At 36.9% G+C, this 15,605-nt stretch overlaps 1 protein-coding gene across 3 annotated transcripts in view; it reads left to right on the top strand.

Moving 5' to 3' along the window:
- The window catches only part of SOS2 (SOS Ras/Rho guanine nucleotide exchange factor 2), a 113,784-nt gene that overhangs the window by 65,255 nt on the left and 32,924 nt on the right, over positions 1–15,605 (top strand). For all 3 annotated transcript variants that reach the window (XM_077938030.1, NM_001260585.1, XM_077938029.1), the window contains 6 exon segments: positions 3,476–3,603; positions 5,011–5,666; positions 6,137–6,218; positions 8,296–8,418; positions 12,323–12,426; positions 15,222–15,444. In XM_077938030.1, the coding sequence (XP_077794156.1) occupies positions 3,476–3,603; positions 5,011–5,666; positions 6,137–6,218; positions 8,296–8,418; positions 12,323–12,426; positions 15,222–15,444 (1,316 nt within the window).

The following is a 15,605-nucleotide window of genomic DNA, read 5'->3' as shown; positions in this document are numbered from 1 at the left end:
AGTACAGTAATTTTTCTTTTTCTTTTTTTCTTTTTCTTTTTTTTTGAGACAGTCTTCCCCTGTCACCCAGGCTGGAGTGCAGTGGTGCGATCTCGGCTCACTGCAAGCTCCGCCTCCCAGGTTCAAGTGATTCTCATGCCTCAGTCTCCCGAGTAGCTGGGATTACCGGCGTGCACCACCATGTGCAGCTAATTGTTTTGTATTTTTATTTTTGTGTTTTTTATTTTTATTTTCATTTTTTGCGGAGGGGGGAAACGGAGTCTCACTCTATCACCCAGACTGGAGTGTAATGGCACAATCTCGGCTCACTGTATTCTCTACCTCGCATGATCAGATCATCCTCCTACCTCAGCCTCCCAAATAGCTGGGACTACATGTGCACATCACCACGCCTGGCTAATTTTTGTATTTTTTGTAGAGACAGGGTTTCGCCATGTGCTCAGTCTGGTCTTGAACTCCTGGGCTTAAGTGATCTTCCCGCCTTGGCCTCCCAATATGTTGGGATTACAAGTGTGAGCCACCTTGCCTGGCCTAGTAATTTCTGTGTAAGATGTTTGGAATACATTCTTTTAAGTATTTGTAGAATATTAGTTGGATATTCATTAATATGATGTTTAGCAAACCTCACTGCTGAAAATTCAAGAAATATTTAGCAAATTATTGGATTATTTTGCCAAACAGAGCCATTGTTTAATATACCTCCATTACCAGGAAATCCCACTCTAAATATCCTCAATTTTGTCCTCCTTTACAGCTTATAATTATTACATGATTATTTAAAAATGACGCGTGGAAGAGTTTGAGCAGCATTAAGACCAAGTAGACAATGAAAGTTTGGTATCCTCATACCTTTTTGGTAGAATCTCACTACTGGTGATAATTTAGATATTTGGATCAACAAAAACAATAAGAATAAAACAGTTCTAATTAAGCATTTGATATCATCAACATTCATATTTATTAAAGAAATATTTTAGAGTGGAGCTGAGTAGACTCTTTCTATAAGAAATCTTTAAAGAAGACTCTGTAAGAAATCTTTAAAGCAGCAAAATAAGTGATTTTGCCAGTAACTTTCACCTGTAGAAGTCAGAATAACCAAGCACAGATCCCTTTTCAAACTTTCTGATATTTTGACTTTGCTTCCATCCTTTCTATTGCTTACTCTAGAGATTAAGGTATTACTTCTAATGATAGTCATTTACATTATTTATGTTGCTAATCTCTTGATGACAAGATCTCTACATGTATCTTGAAATAAAATCAAATGGCTCTGCGCTTCATGTAGAGAATAATTTCTAAGACATATAAATAAAAGGTAATGGACAAAGTTCTCAAACAATATCCAGTTAGTTATTTGCTGAGGAAAGGGAACCATTGCTGAATGCTTTTGAGATTGCTCTTGGAATATAAGGAAAATTTTAATTTATCACAAAATCTCTAATAAGTTAGTTTAAGATCACAAAATAGATTTAAGTTTTTAAAAATTTTCTGAAGTGATCTAATTCCCCATATCCTTGCATAAATATATATTTATAAATACATAATATATATAATATCTATATGATGCTCCAGTTTGAATTCTTCTTTCAAAAAGATTAAAACAGTTTGAGAGCAGCCTGGGCAGCATAGCGAGACTCCACCTCTACAGAAAAAATTTTTTAAAAATTAGCCAAGCATGGTGGCACACATCTATAGTTCCAGCTACTTGGGAGGCTGAGATGGAAGGATCACTTGAGTCCAGGAAGTTGAGGCAAGGCTGCAGTGAGCCATGATCACCTCACTGTACTCTAGTCTGGGTGACAGAGTGAGACCCTGTCTCAAAAAAAAAAAAAAAAAAAAAAAAAAGTCAAAACATTGGAGCACAATACAGTCCACTCTGAATTATTTACTGTAAGTAAATTTTCTTTCTTTCTGACAGTGAAATACAAGAGAAAATTTTGGGGCAAATGAAATAGAGCCAGAGTTTTAGGGATTAATAAGTCAGTTTCTAAATCTTACTTCTTAAAGGTTGAGATAGAATGTTAATTTTCATGGTTTCTTGACATTTACTAGAATGGTTGAATTTCATGTTGTCAAACAGCAGTGGAATCCTTTGAGAGATGCAGTTTACAGAAAAGTTTATGATGGATTGAAGTGTTAAAAGTTAGTACACTTGATTATGTTATATAACAAAGATTTGTAAACTTTTTGAAATTGCTAAAACAAAGTAATCATTAGAGAATATGAAATAGTTTATAGTTATTTATCTTATTTTCTCTATTCATAGTCACTAATGAATAAAAGTAAGTTGTAAGCTTCATGCTTTAGATGTTTTAAACTTTTTTAGTATATTTGGAAAATATAGCCTGGCACAATGGCTCACGCCTGTAATTTCAACACTTTGGGAGGCAGAGGTGGGAGGATAGCTTGAGCCCAGGAGTTTGGGACCAGCCTACTGAGACCCTGTCTCTACAAAAAATAAAAATAAAAATAAAAAAATTAGCTGGGCTGGGCGCAGTGGCTCACGCCTGTAATCCCAGCACTTTGGGAGGCCAAGGCAGGTGGATCACGAGGTCAGGAGATTGAGACCATCCTGGCCAACATAGTGAAACCCCATCTCTACTAAAAATACAGAAAGTAGCCAGACATGGTGGCGCATGCCTGTGATCCCACCTACTCAGGAGGCGGAGGCAGGAGAATCCCTTGAACCAGGGAGTTGGAGGTTGCAGTGAGCCAAGATGGCGCCACAGCACTCTAGCCTGGCGACAGAATGAGACTCCTCAAAAAAAATTAACTGGATGTGGTGGCATGCTACTGTGATCCCAGCTACTCAGGAGGCCTTATGCCCAGGAGGTCGAGGCTGCAGTTAGCCCTGCCACTGTACTCCAGCCTGGGTGACAGAGTGAGTGAGACCCTGTCTCAAAAAAAATAGAAAATAAAAATAAAATGTCCAAATGGTTTTTACAGTTGTTTTTTTTTTGTTTTGTTTGTTTTTTTCCTGATTGCTATGCTCATGTTAGTTTATATCTGTATTGTGTTATTGTGTTTATATTTATAGAAAGAGGGTTGGGCCAGGCCTGGTGGCTCACACCTGTAATTCCAGCACTTTGGGAGGTAGAGGCAGAAGCATAGCTTGAGCAGGTGTTCAAGACCAGCCTGGGAGACATAGCAAGACCCTGTCTCTACAGAAATTTTAAAAATTAGCTGGGTGTGGTGGCATTCGCCTGTGGTCTCAGCTACTTGAGAGGCTGAGAGTGGAGGATCATTAGAACCCAGGAGCTCAAGACCACAGTGAGCGAGACCCTGTTTCCAAAAAAAAAGAAAGAGGGTTGGTTTGAGAGGTCAGTAGGTATATATAAAATTATAGCTGTTTTTATTAAGTATATATAAAATTAATTTAGAGTTGATAATATCTGTTGCTGCTTTCTCTATTACTAGAAAGTTGGGAGAAGAATCAAACAGTGCAGTTTTGATTTTTCTTTCTGTTTTTTCTTAGCAATTGAAAGCATGTAGTGAAGAACAAGAAGACAGAGAATGTTTGAACCAAGCTATTACTGCTCTCATGAATCTCCAAGGTAGCATGGACCGAATTTACAAGCAGCATTCACCTAGACGCCGACCTGGGTAATTCCAAAGTGTTGAAAATGTGAATGCCTCTGCTTACTTCGCTGTCTCTGATGCCTGGTTTTCTAAAGAAGTGTGACTTTTTGTGATAGTTACATTCTTGAAAGTTGTGCTTGTCGTGCTTTTATATACTTTTATCTTGGTCACTTACTCTTTTTACTCTTTTTTCCTTTTCCTTTCCTTTTTTTTTTTTTGAGAAGGAGTCTCTATTGCCCAGGCTGGAGTTCAGTGGTATAATCTCAGCTCACTGCAACCTTCACCTCCTGGGTTCAAGTGATTCTACTGCCTCCGCCTCCCAAGTAGCTGGGACTACAGGAGCCCGCCACCATGCCCAGCTAATTTTTGTATTTTTAGTAGAGATGGGGTTTTACCATGTTGGCCAGGCTGGTCTTGAACTCCTGACCTCAAATGATCTACCTACCTCAGCCTCCCAAAGTGCTGGGATTACAGGTGTAAGCCACCGTGCCCAACCTTTTTTTCTTGTTTCTAAGAGACAGGGTCTCACTCTGTTGCCCAGGCTGGAGAGCAGTGATGTGATCTCAGCTCACAGCAGCCTCAATCTCTTGGGCTCAAGTGGTCCTCCTGCCTCAACCCTCTGGAGTAGCTGGGACTGACTTAGCTGGGTGGCACATGCCACCACACCTGCCTAATTTTTGTATTTTTTGTTGAAACAGGGTTTTGCTATGTTGCCCAGGCTGGTCTTGAACTCCTGGGCTCAGGTGATCTGCCTGCTTTGGCCTCCCAAAGTGTTGGGATTGCAGGTCTGAGCCACTGCACCTGGCCAACCCAGCCTAGTCTTAAGCCACTGCTGGGCGCAGTGGCTCACGCCTGTAATCCCAGCGTTTTTGGGAGTCCTAGGTGGTCAGATCGCCTGAGGTCAGGAATTCGAGACCAGCCTGGCCAACATGGTGAAACCCCGTCTCTACTAAAAACACAAAAATTAGCCAGGTATGGTGGCAGGCACCTGTAATCCCAGCTACTCGGGAGGCTGAGGCAGGAGAATCACTTAAACCCGGGAGGCAGAGGTTGCAGTGAGCCAAGATCATGCCATTGCACTCCAGCCTGGGGACAGGAGCAAGACTTCGTCTCAAAAAAATAAAAAATAAAAAGATTAGCACTGTTATATTATTAGGATAGACTTAATAAATGTTTAAAAGTATAATCTATGAAAGAAATTTAGGATTTTTTGTAATTTTAGTTCTTATAGAGCCAGTAGTACTTCTCTTTCATAATAATGAAATTGAGGGATGTATTATTTAGTGGCAAAGTTAGAACTAAATGCTGTGTGTAAAAGCTACTGATTGGTTATTTAATATTTTTCTCACATGATTTGAGATGGTTTATGCTTGAAACCATTTGGGTTGCCTAGCTATTGAATAAGCTCTATTGTTTGTTTGTTTTTTTTAGAGATCCTGTTTGCCCTTTTTATAGTCACCAATTAAGAAGCAAACACCTGGCTATCAAAAAAATGAATGAAATTCAGAAAAATATCGATGGATGGGAAGGCAAAGATATTGGACAGTGTTGTAATGAATTCATTATGGAGGGACCATTGACAAGAATCGGTGCCAAACATGAACGGCATATTTTTCTGTTTGATGGCTTAATGATCAGTTGTAAACCTAATCATGGCCAGACTCGGCTTCCAGGTTACAGTAGTGCAGAATACAGGTTAAAAGAAAAATTTGTCATGAGGAAAATACAAATTTGTGATAAAGAAGATACTTGTGAGTGCAAGCATGCTTTTGAATTAGTATCCAAAGATGAGAACAGCGTAGTATTTGCTGCTAAGTCTGCTGAAGAAAAAAACAACTGGATGGCAGCCCTTATTTCTCTTCATTATCGTAGTACTCTAGATCGAATGTTAGATTCAGTATTACTGAAAGAAGAAAATGAGCAACCACTGAGATTACCAAGTCCTGAAGTATATCGTTTTGTAGTAAAAGACTCTGAGGAAAACATTGTTTTTGAAGACAACTTGCAAAGTAGAAGTGGCATCCCCATTATTAAAGGAGGAACTGTAGTGAAGTTAATTGAAAGGTTAACATATCATATGTATGCAGGTATGTGAAACTCATTACACCTGCTGACCTAGGGCCTGGGACCCAAAAGCTTTTTAAGGATGCTCAAAAATATTTGAGGCTTGGAGAAAAAACGGATTGCCTCCAAAATACAAAAATACTGCAAAAACAAAAAGAATAAATAAGAGAAGGAATTAAATGTGTAAAAATGTAATATTGTTAACTTCATTAATTATTGAATATTCATAAAATATATGTATTTATGAATTTCGAATTTGAAAACAATTCTCGTTTATTAAGAATATACCATAGTATATTCTCTATGTCAGTATTTCTCTGTATATGGCAGGGATACTATGGTATCCTGCCAGTACCATGATTGTCAGGAAGAGCCACAATCTGAGGAGCCAAAGTAAAAAGAAAAAGGGAGGAAGGCCTCCAAATATGGTACTTTGAGTTAATTAAACTGAATACATTAAACATGAAACCTGTTTTATGCTCTGCCTTTTCAGATCCCAATTTTGTTCGTACTTTTCTTACCACATATCGTTCATTTTGTAAACCACAGGAATTGCTGAGCTTACTGATTGAACGGTAAGAAAAATATGTATTTCACTTATATTGACATTTTGTGAAAAATTAACTGTATTTTGTAAAGTGCCTAGTACCTAATAAATACTCAAGTACTTATTGAACATATTTTATTTGGCATTAAATCGGCAGTATTACTATTCTCTTCAAATAAGAGTACTCCCCAAAATCTGTTTATAACACAGATCTTTTCAGCTCTTAGAAATATTTCAAGTGGTGGGCCGGGCGTGGTGGTTCAAGCCTGTAATCCCAGCACTTTGGGAGGCCGAGACGGGTGGATCACGAGGTCAGGAGATCGAGACCATCCTGGCTAACACGGTGAAACCCCATCTCTACTAAAAAATGCAAAAAAAACTAGCCGGGCAAGGTGGCGGGGCATCTGTAGTCCCAGCTACTCAGGAGGCTGAGGCAGGAGAATGGCGTAAACCCAGGAGGCGGAGCTTGCAGTGAGCTGAGATCCGGCCACTGCACTCCAGCCTGGGTGACAGAGCGAGACTCCGTCTCCAAAAAAAAAAAAAAAAAATTTCAAGTGGTAATCAGAAAGACTACTTTGGAGGATGAAAGCACTAGATTTTAATGAATATTGTTCTGTGTAATAAAATGATACTTTCTTAAAAGAGACTTTTCTACTTACCACTTTTTTTTTTTTTACTGTAGACTACTTTGCCAAATACTTTCCACTTTTAAAACAAACTTGTTATGAAAACTTTCACAACATATACAAGAGCAGATAGAAGAATATAATAAACCCATTTATCCATCAGCCACCTTCAGTAATTATCAACTCATTGTTTCATCGGTTTCCCTACAAATTTAAACACCCCACCCCATGATTGTTTTGAAGTAGATCCTAGACAACATAATTCATCTATAAATATTTGTCTATGTATCTCTAGAAAATATAGACTCTTATTTTTTTTAAATCAGGTATCATTATTAAACCTAAAAAATCAGCAATTCCTTTATTATGATTAACTTTTAAAAATCAGTGTTGGGTTGAATTTTTTTTATTTGTTTTATAGTATACTTTTTTAAATGTTTTATAGTTTAAAATGTAGAATCTGAACTCCAAAATGATTTTTTGTTTTACATTTTAAAACTTACTAAAACTTATTACTTATACCAAAGCTTATCAACTGTATTATCAAGATATAATTCTAGATCTCTATCACTATGTTGTTTTATGAAACTAAATTTACCAGACTGAATCAGTGTAATGTGCTATAAAGATCTACTTAGTTCTGTTTCCATGTCCAGAAAAAGAAAGCACACTTGTTAGACTTATAGTTTAGCTGTATTTCCTATGTTTTGAGCAATTTTTTTAATTTTTATCTTATCCACTTAGGTAAATTATTTAAATATTGTTAAATATTCAGTTTTGGCCCTCTCTTTGAATTTGTACTCATTTAAAGAAATTTATGGCTGGGTGCGGTGGCTCACGCCTGTAATCCCAGCACTTTGGGAGGCCGAGGTGGGTGGATCACGAGGTCAGGAGTTCAACACCAGCCTGGCCAAGTTGGTGAAACTCCGTCTCTACTAAAAATACAAAAATTAGCCGGGCGTGGTGGCACGTGCCTGTAATCCCTGCTACTCAGGAGGCTGAGGCAGAGAATTGCTTGACCCCGGGAGGCGGAGCTTGCAGTGAGCCGAGATCGTGCCATTGCACTCCAGCCTGGGCGACAGAGCGAGACTCCATCTCAAAAAAAAAAAAAAAAAAAAAATTTATTAGCCTACTTTCATTTTAATAATATAAATATTAAAGACAGATTAAGTAAGCCATTTCTATCATGTTCTTTAAATTGCTTATGAATTCTTTCCTTGGCTCTTTCCACTGGACCTTTTCCGTATTGATCAGTGCTAAAAAGCAAAACTTTAGTTTTTATGAAAGTAAGAATACAAAACCTTAGTTTTGTATAGCCAAAGGACAGTTTTTTGTAGTATACCATACCTTAAGGGAAGTTTAACAGTAATCCACTTTTCATGGAAGTGGTAGGAAAGAAGGTTGCTTGGTCACAATGTTTTCCTCCTTGTATTTTCATTATGTATGAACAGATTTTTCTCCTTTTGCTTTTCTTCTTAGGTTTGAAATCCCAGAGCCAGAACCTACTGACGCAGACAAACTGGCAATAGAGAAAGGCGAGCAGCCAATCAGTGCAGACCTTAAAAGATTTCGCAAGGAATACGTCCAACCAGTACAACTTAGGTTTGGTTTGAATATTTTATATATATGTATACATATTTTATGTGTCAGTTTTCAATATATAGTTAACACGAAAGTTCTCAGCTTTTAATTCAAATATAGGTAATATTTTTAACTTCACAACAGTTAAGTAAAACTAAAAAAGTTCTTTCTCAGTGAAGGTATTCTTAAATACCCTGAAGAAATTCAACCATTGAAATATCCTGTATTTGCATCACATATCTCTGGCATGTGATATGTTATGCTTACGTAGCAGGATACCTATTTGTTATAGTAAGTAAAAATTATAAAATTTCATATGAGCTTGCCTGCTGTCAACCTTTTTTCACACTTTTTTCCTTCATTTCCCTTTGTGATCATATAGTAATCCTGGCTTTTTTACAATTTATAATATTTGTGGAAGTGTGGAAGTGTGGAAGTTCTAGCCGTTTTCCCACTTATCTCTCACAAAATATATAGACATTTGTTTAAGAAACCATTGCAATAATTTCTAAAAATGTATTTGATTATAGAAGCTTCCAGTTAATAAATACTACTATGTGCCAGGGATTACCCTAAATGTTTTATCTTTTTAATCTCATTCTTACAACATGATTACTATTCCTACTTTATATATAAGGAAATTGAAACCTAGCAAGATTAAGTAATTTGAGCTAAGTTATATGAAGAGAGTGGCAGGACTCATGTCTGATTTTCTTAGTCTGTGTGTGTGTGTGTGTATGTGTGTGTGTGTGTGTGTTTACCACTAAGCATTGAAAATTGCTAATCCTTAGAGCTAATCCTTTGATTAGCCCTCTTTACAGTCCAAGTAACCAAAGTATTATATACCCCCTTCCATTGGAAACCAAGTTATCTTATTAATTATATATAATCTAAATTTTTTCTCTGTAAATTTCAAGTGTCCTTGTTTACTGTTGACCAATAAATTGTAATTTTGGAACTGAGTATATTAGTTATTTATTTCCCAGGATAATTGCCACAAATAAATGCAGTTTTAGAAGAATGATAGTGCTCCCAGCTGTATGTCTTTCACTAAAACTTTTAACATGTCATTCTTTGTATAAGAAGATGAGATTATTTATGTATCAGCAATAAATAAGTAATTAGTTTTTTCTGCTAGCTGTGATGCATTTGTACTTATCTACACTCACATGAAATCCCTTGATATGAGACATACATTTATGAGGTTGCTATTGGGTGGGGTAGAGGTGGGAGTATGATATTTGATTCTCAGTCATATAAGCTCTTTAAGTATGTATTTCTAAGCATTTGCTGTATTCTCAGTCCTGTACTTATAACTATGCTAAGTACAAAAATAACAGACTGTCATGATATTATGGCTTTATTGGGGACCTTACTGGGGGAAAAAGGCACATGAAACAGTTATGTATTGTTCTACTTTGAGTGTTTAAGTGACTTAGAAAAAATACAACCCTATAAAATTTCAGGAATAGCAAAGATTAGACCAGAGTAACTAGGGAAGGCATCTTGGAGAAGGTAAAATCTGAGATTGCCCCTAAAGGATGTATAGGCTTTAGATAGGTAGAAAGGTGATTGTAGGTATTCAGGGTCATGGGAAATAGTATGAAGAAAGGTAAGAAGGCAGAAATAAGAATGGTGTGCTGAGGACACAGGTAAGGACATTGACCTGAGAGGAATGTAAGCATTGAATGCAAGAAGTAGTAGATGAGATTACCTATATGGAATTGGATGGAGTTGAAAACTCTGAAATCCAGGCCAAGTTATTAAACCTGTTATATAAATATTGAAAGATTTCTAGTAAAATGGATGGTAGTAATTTTTCTAACATTTTATTATGAAAAATTTTAACATACAGCAAAATTGAGAATTTTAAAATGAACACCCTAAACCCTCCACCTAGATATGTATTCATCTATTCATAGCTATTCATGTATCTGTTCATTTATCATTCATCTATCAGTTCATTCATTAATTTTTATATGAATTTTGAAGTACACTCCTTAAATACTTCAACTTGTGTGTCATTAACAGTTCAGTGTTTGTTTTTCTTTTGTTCTAAAATGTGCATTTAATGAAATACATTTTTTCTTGCTTCCACTGAAGACAGAAGGTACACACATCTTAAGTGTACTTCTGTTGAGTTTTAACACATGCATCTCTATAATCCAAACACCTTTCACGATATTGAATGTTACTACACCCCAGAAAGTTCCCTTACGTTCCTTCTCATCAGTTTTGTTCCCACGCCCAAAGGCAGTGTTCCAATTTCTCCCTCCATAGATTAGTTTTACCTGCTTTAGAGTCTTACATAAATGCATTCTTACAAACTCAATGTTGTGTCTTCTTTCACTTAATATGCTTTTGAATTTCATCCATGGTTTTGCTTGTATATCAATGGTTTATTTTATTACGAGGTTGTGTTTTATTATATGAATATACCAGTTTATTAATTTTCCCACTGAAAGATACATGGGCTTTTTCTAGTTTTTTATTATTATGAATAAAGCCGCTGTGAACTTTATCTTACCAGTCTTACTGTGAATATTTTTCACTTTTCTTGGGTAAATAACTCAGAGTGGAGTGGCTGGGTCATAAGATATGTGTGTGTTTAGGTTTGAAAGAAACTGCCAAAACGTCCCAAACATTCTCACCAACAATGTTCTAGTTGCTTCATATTCTCATCAATGTTTAGTAATGTCAGTCTTTGTGCCTTACCCATACTGTTGGGTGTAGCGGTATTTCATTCATACTTATTTTGTGGAGAATCTGTTCAAGTCCTCTGTCTAATTTTTATTGAGACACTTGTCTTTTTATTACTGAGTTGTAGGAGTAAATTGGGTAGGACTGAACGCCAGTCCTTTGTCAGATAAACATTTTACAAATATTTTCTCTCCATGGCTTGCCTACTAGTTTCCTTCTTTTCTTCCTTTTTTCCTTCCCTTTCTCTTTCCCTTTCCTTTCTTCCTCCTCCATTTTCCTCCTCTTCCCTCTCCCCTTGTCTTTCCTTTCCTTTCCATTGGCAAGGTTGATTAAATCTCTCTTTGTTATAGGTAATCATATTTGTGATACTGTAAAACAAAACAGTTCTTCTATTTTTTTCTTTTGAAATGAAATAAGAGACTGTAGGTTTATGTGTAGATTACATAGAAATTTGATGATAGGCTGGGCATGGTAGCTCATGCCTATAATCCCAGCACTTTGGGAGGCCGAGATGGGCAGATCATCTGAGGTCAGGAGTTCGAGACCAGCCTGGTCAACATGGTGAAACCTTATCTCTACTAAGAATACAAAAGTTAGCCCAGCATGGTGGCGGGCACCTGTAATCCCAGCTACTTGGGAGGCTCAGGCAGGAGAATCACTTGAACCCCCGGAAGTTGGAGGTTGCGGTGAGCCAAGATCGCACCATTGCACTCCAGCCTGGGCAATAAGAACAAAACTCCGTCTCAAAAAAAAAGAAAGAAATTTGATGATAGTACTTGAATTTAAAACCAGATATAGTGCATCTTAGTTGGTTTTCCATTTTAAGCATCTTAGTTGGTTTTCCATTTGATATGAAAAAATATCAAAATTTAAATCTTAAAAGTGCTTTTTATGAACTTACAATAGCTTTTGTAATATAAAGCATAAGTTTTCTACATATGAATAAAGAAAAGGTACTTTAACATAAATGGGAAGTACAGAAACCACTATTTTTATGCTTATAAATATGTTAAAAGTATACGTTTTATTAATAAATAATACACAGTTTGGAGACCTACTCTCCTCTTGTCATTGAAGCACTTAAGGTATTAATTAAATACAAATTAGAGAGTCTTTGAGTATTATGTTGACTCTTGTATATAAAGCTATCATCATGGCATTAGAGAAGGAAGAAGTGTAATTGAACACTTGTTTCACTAAAATGTGTTTCTTTCCATTTTATCAGGATCTTAAATGTATTTCGGCATTGGGTTGAACATCATTTTTATGACTTTGAAAGAGATTTGGAATTGCTTGAAAGACTAGAATCCTTCATTTCAAGTGTAAGAGGTATATTATTTAAAGGTTTGATTGAATCTTATATTGCACATGAGTTTATGTTCAAATCTGTGTGACTTTAAGAAACTAAAACATTTCTCCTTTTTTTTTTTTTTTTTTTTTGAAACAACTTTGCTTTGTTGTCCAGGCTGGAGTGCAGCGGTGCCATCTCAGCTCACTGCAACCTCCGCCTCCCAGATTCAAGTGATCCTATTGCCTCAGCCTCCCAAGTAGCTGGGAGTACAGGCACATGCCATCACGCCTGGCTAATTTTTGTATTTTCAGTAGAGATGGTATTTCACCATGTTGGCCAGGCTGGTCTCGATCTCCTGACCTCAGGTGATCCACCTGCCTCAGCTACCCAAAGCGCTGGGATTACAGGCATGAGCCACCATGCCTGGCCAGCATTTTTCATTTTTAAAAAGCTGAAATAAAATTTGGAATGTTTTTTATAGATGGCAAGAAGCTCATATATGTTTAGAATCATCTGAGGTCTCAGAACTTTGCCTTTTCAAGTTTTTGAGGAGAATATTTCTTTTAAAGAAGTCAAAAGTCCTCTTTAATAAATTTAAGCTATTTAATTTTATCTCATTGCAAGGTTGCCATTTCTTCAACTGAATAAAATATGTGTAATTTTATGTTTTCTTACTTTCTTTAATCTTTTTCTTTAATTTTAATGATTAACAGCTTTCTTATAATATTTACGTCTTCTGAAATGTTTTTGGTGTATTTCTGAAATCTGAAAGAGAGGAGTTTTCTACTTTAAGTTTCAGAATCATAGCCCAAGAAATGAAATCCTAGGCCATGAACATTTAAACAAATGTGTCATCAAATGTATATTACTGAATCAAGAACACTTATGTTTTATTTGACATTATAGGGCATTACAAATACTATAACAAGTGTAACTTATTTCGTGTTCTACTTGTTCTTTAAGGGGAATATTATTTAAAGTTAAGAATGTTATTCCTTTGTTTCTAATTTGAGATGTTTATGATACATTTTAATGTGTGCCTTAAAATTTTCATAATACTACATTTTCAAATTGTATTCTAGGCCAGTACAATGGCTCACACCTAGAATATCCCAGCACTCTGGGAGGCAGAGGTGGGCTGATTGCTTGAGCCCAGGAGTTTGAGACCAGTCTGGGCAAAATGGCAAAACCCAGTCTCTACAAAAAATACAAAAAATAGCCAAGCATGGTGGCATGCGCCTGTAGTCCCAGCTACTCAGGAGGCTGAGGTGAAGCGATCACTTAAGCCCAGAGCTCGAGGCTGCAGTGACCTGAAATTGCGCCACTGCACACAAGCCTGGGCAGAGTCAGACCCTGTCTCAAAACAAACAAAAAACGAAAATTTATATTCTAAGTGAGAACACTGGATTAGACACAATCTAAGAAGCTTCTAAAATACACACACACACTAGAATAAATTAAGTAAATGGTTATGTTAATGTCCAAAGTTGTTCATGAGGAAAAGTTTATTTTTGTGGAAGTATTTCAACTAGTAAGTGAAGAAGGAATGGTAGAATATCACATTTCTCAGTTCCTAGTAAAATAATAAACCCAGGGAATTGTCACGAGTGGATGGGTGACATCGCAAAAAGGTAACTAGATATGCCTCCTGTTAGAAGTATTCTTGGCAAGTATTTGTGTCATAAAATTAATCTTGAATCAGACCAAGTCACTATATCTCACTTTACAGAAAATATAGAGGACAGAAAAACATGGCAAATGACAATTTCTTCCACAAAGTGCAAGCAAAAATATGCAATAAAGCAGTAACCTGTAGATTAAAGGAGACTTGAGACACATTGACTCAATGCAATACGTGCCTTCTTGTTCAGATCCCTTTTCAGACTAACTATAAGAAAATATGGCCGGGCGCAGTGGCTCATGCCTGTAATCCCAACACTTTGGGAGGCCAAGGCAGGCAGATCACTTGAGTCCAGGAGTTCAAAACCAGCTTGGGCAACATGGAGAAACCCCGTCTCTACTAAAAATACAAAAATTAGGCCGGGCGCGGTGGCTCATGCCTGTAATCCCATTACTTTGGGAGGCCGAGGCGGGCGGATCACAAGGTCAGGAGTTCGAGACCAGCCTGGCCAACATGGTGAAACCCCATCTGTACTAAAAATACAACAAAATTAGCTGGGTGTGGTAGCGTGTGCCTGTAATCCCAGCTACTCAGGAGGCTGAGGCAAGAGAATTGCTGGAACCCGGGAGGCAGAGGTTGCAGTGAGCTGAGATCACGCCTTTGCACTCCAGCCTGGGTGACAGAGTGGGACTCCATCTCAAAAAAAAAAACAAACCAAAAAAAAACAAAAATTGACCAGGTGTGGTGGTATGTGCAGTCCCAGCTACTCGGGAGGCTGAGGTGGGAGGATCGCTTGAGCCTGCAACATGGAAGTTGCAGTAAGCTGAGATTGCACCACTGCACTCCAACCTGGGCCACAGAGCAAGGCCCTGTCTCAAAAAAAAAAAAAAGGAAAATAATCAGAGAAATGTGAACAGTGACAAAATTCTTGAAGACAACAATGTATTAAGAAGTTGTCAGTTTTATGTGTGATAATGGTGTTGTGGTTATTACTTTAAAGAGTGTTTTAAAGATGCTTAAATATGAATGAAATATGATGTCTTGGATTTGTTTCAGAATAACATATGTTCTGTCATATTTAGGGTTAGATAAAATAAAAATTGGCCGTGTATTGGTAATTGTTGAGGCTGGGCAAAAGTTAAGGATTAAATGAAGATTTGTAGTCATGTGTGTCAAGTAAAAGACATTTTTGTTTATGTGTTCTTTTTCCAGGGAAAGCTATGAAGAAATGGGTAGAGTCAATCGCTAAGATCATCAAGAGGAAGAAGCAAGCTCAGGCAAACGGAATAAGCCATAATATTACCTTTGAAAGTCCACCTCCAGCAATTGAATGGCATATCAGCAAACCAGGACAGTTTGAAACATTTGATCTCATGACACTTCATCCAATAGAAATTGCACGTCAGCTGACACTTTTGGAGTCTGATCTCTACAGGTAGACAATTAATGTTAATTTCTTGCTTTATTTTTAAGAACCTTGAACATTACGTATTTTCAAAACATTTTGCACATTATTCATGAGTGCTTAAAAATACCTCATCTACTCTCATGGGCTTAGAGGAAAGGTCATAGCACAGTTTTTAACTAGTCTGCCCT

The sequence above is a fragment of the Macaca mulatta genome, chromosome 7 (assembly GCF_049350105.2).
Source record: "Macaca mulatta isolate MMU2019108-1 chromosome 7, T2T-MMU8v2.0, whole genome shotgun sequence".
NCBI lineage: Eukaryota > Metazoa > Chordata > Mammalia > Primates > Cercopithecidae > Macaca > Macaca mulatta.
This window is presented reverse-complemented; position numbering and strand designations above follow the sequence as displayed.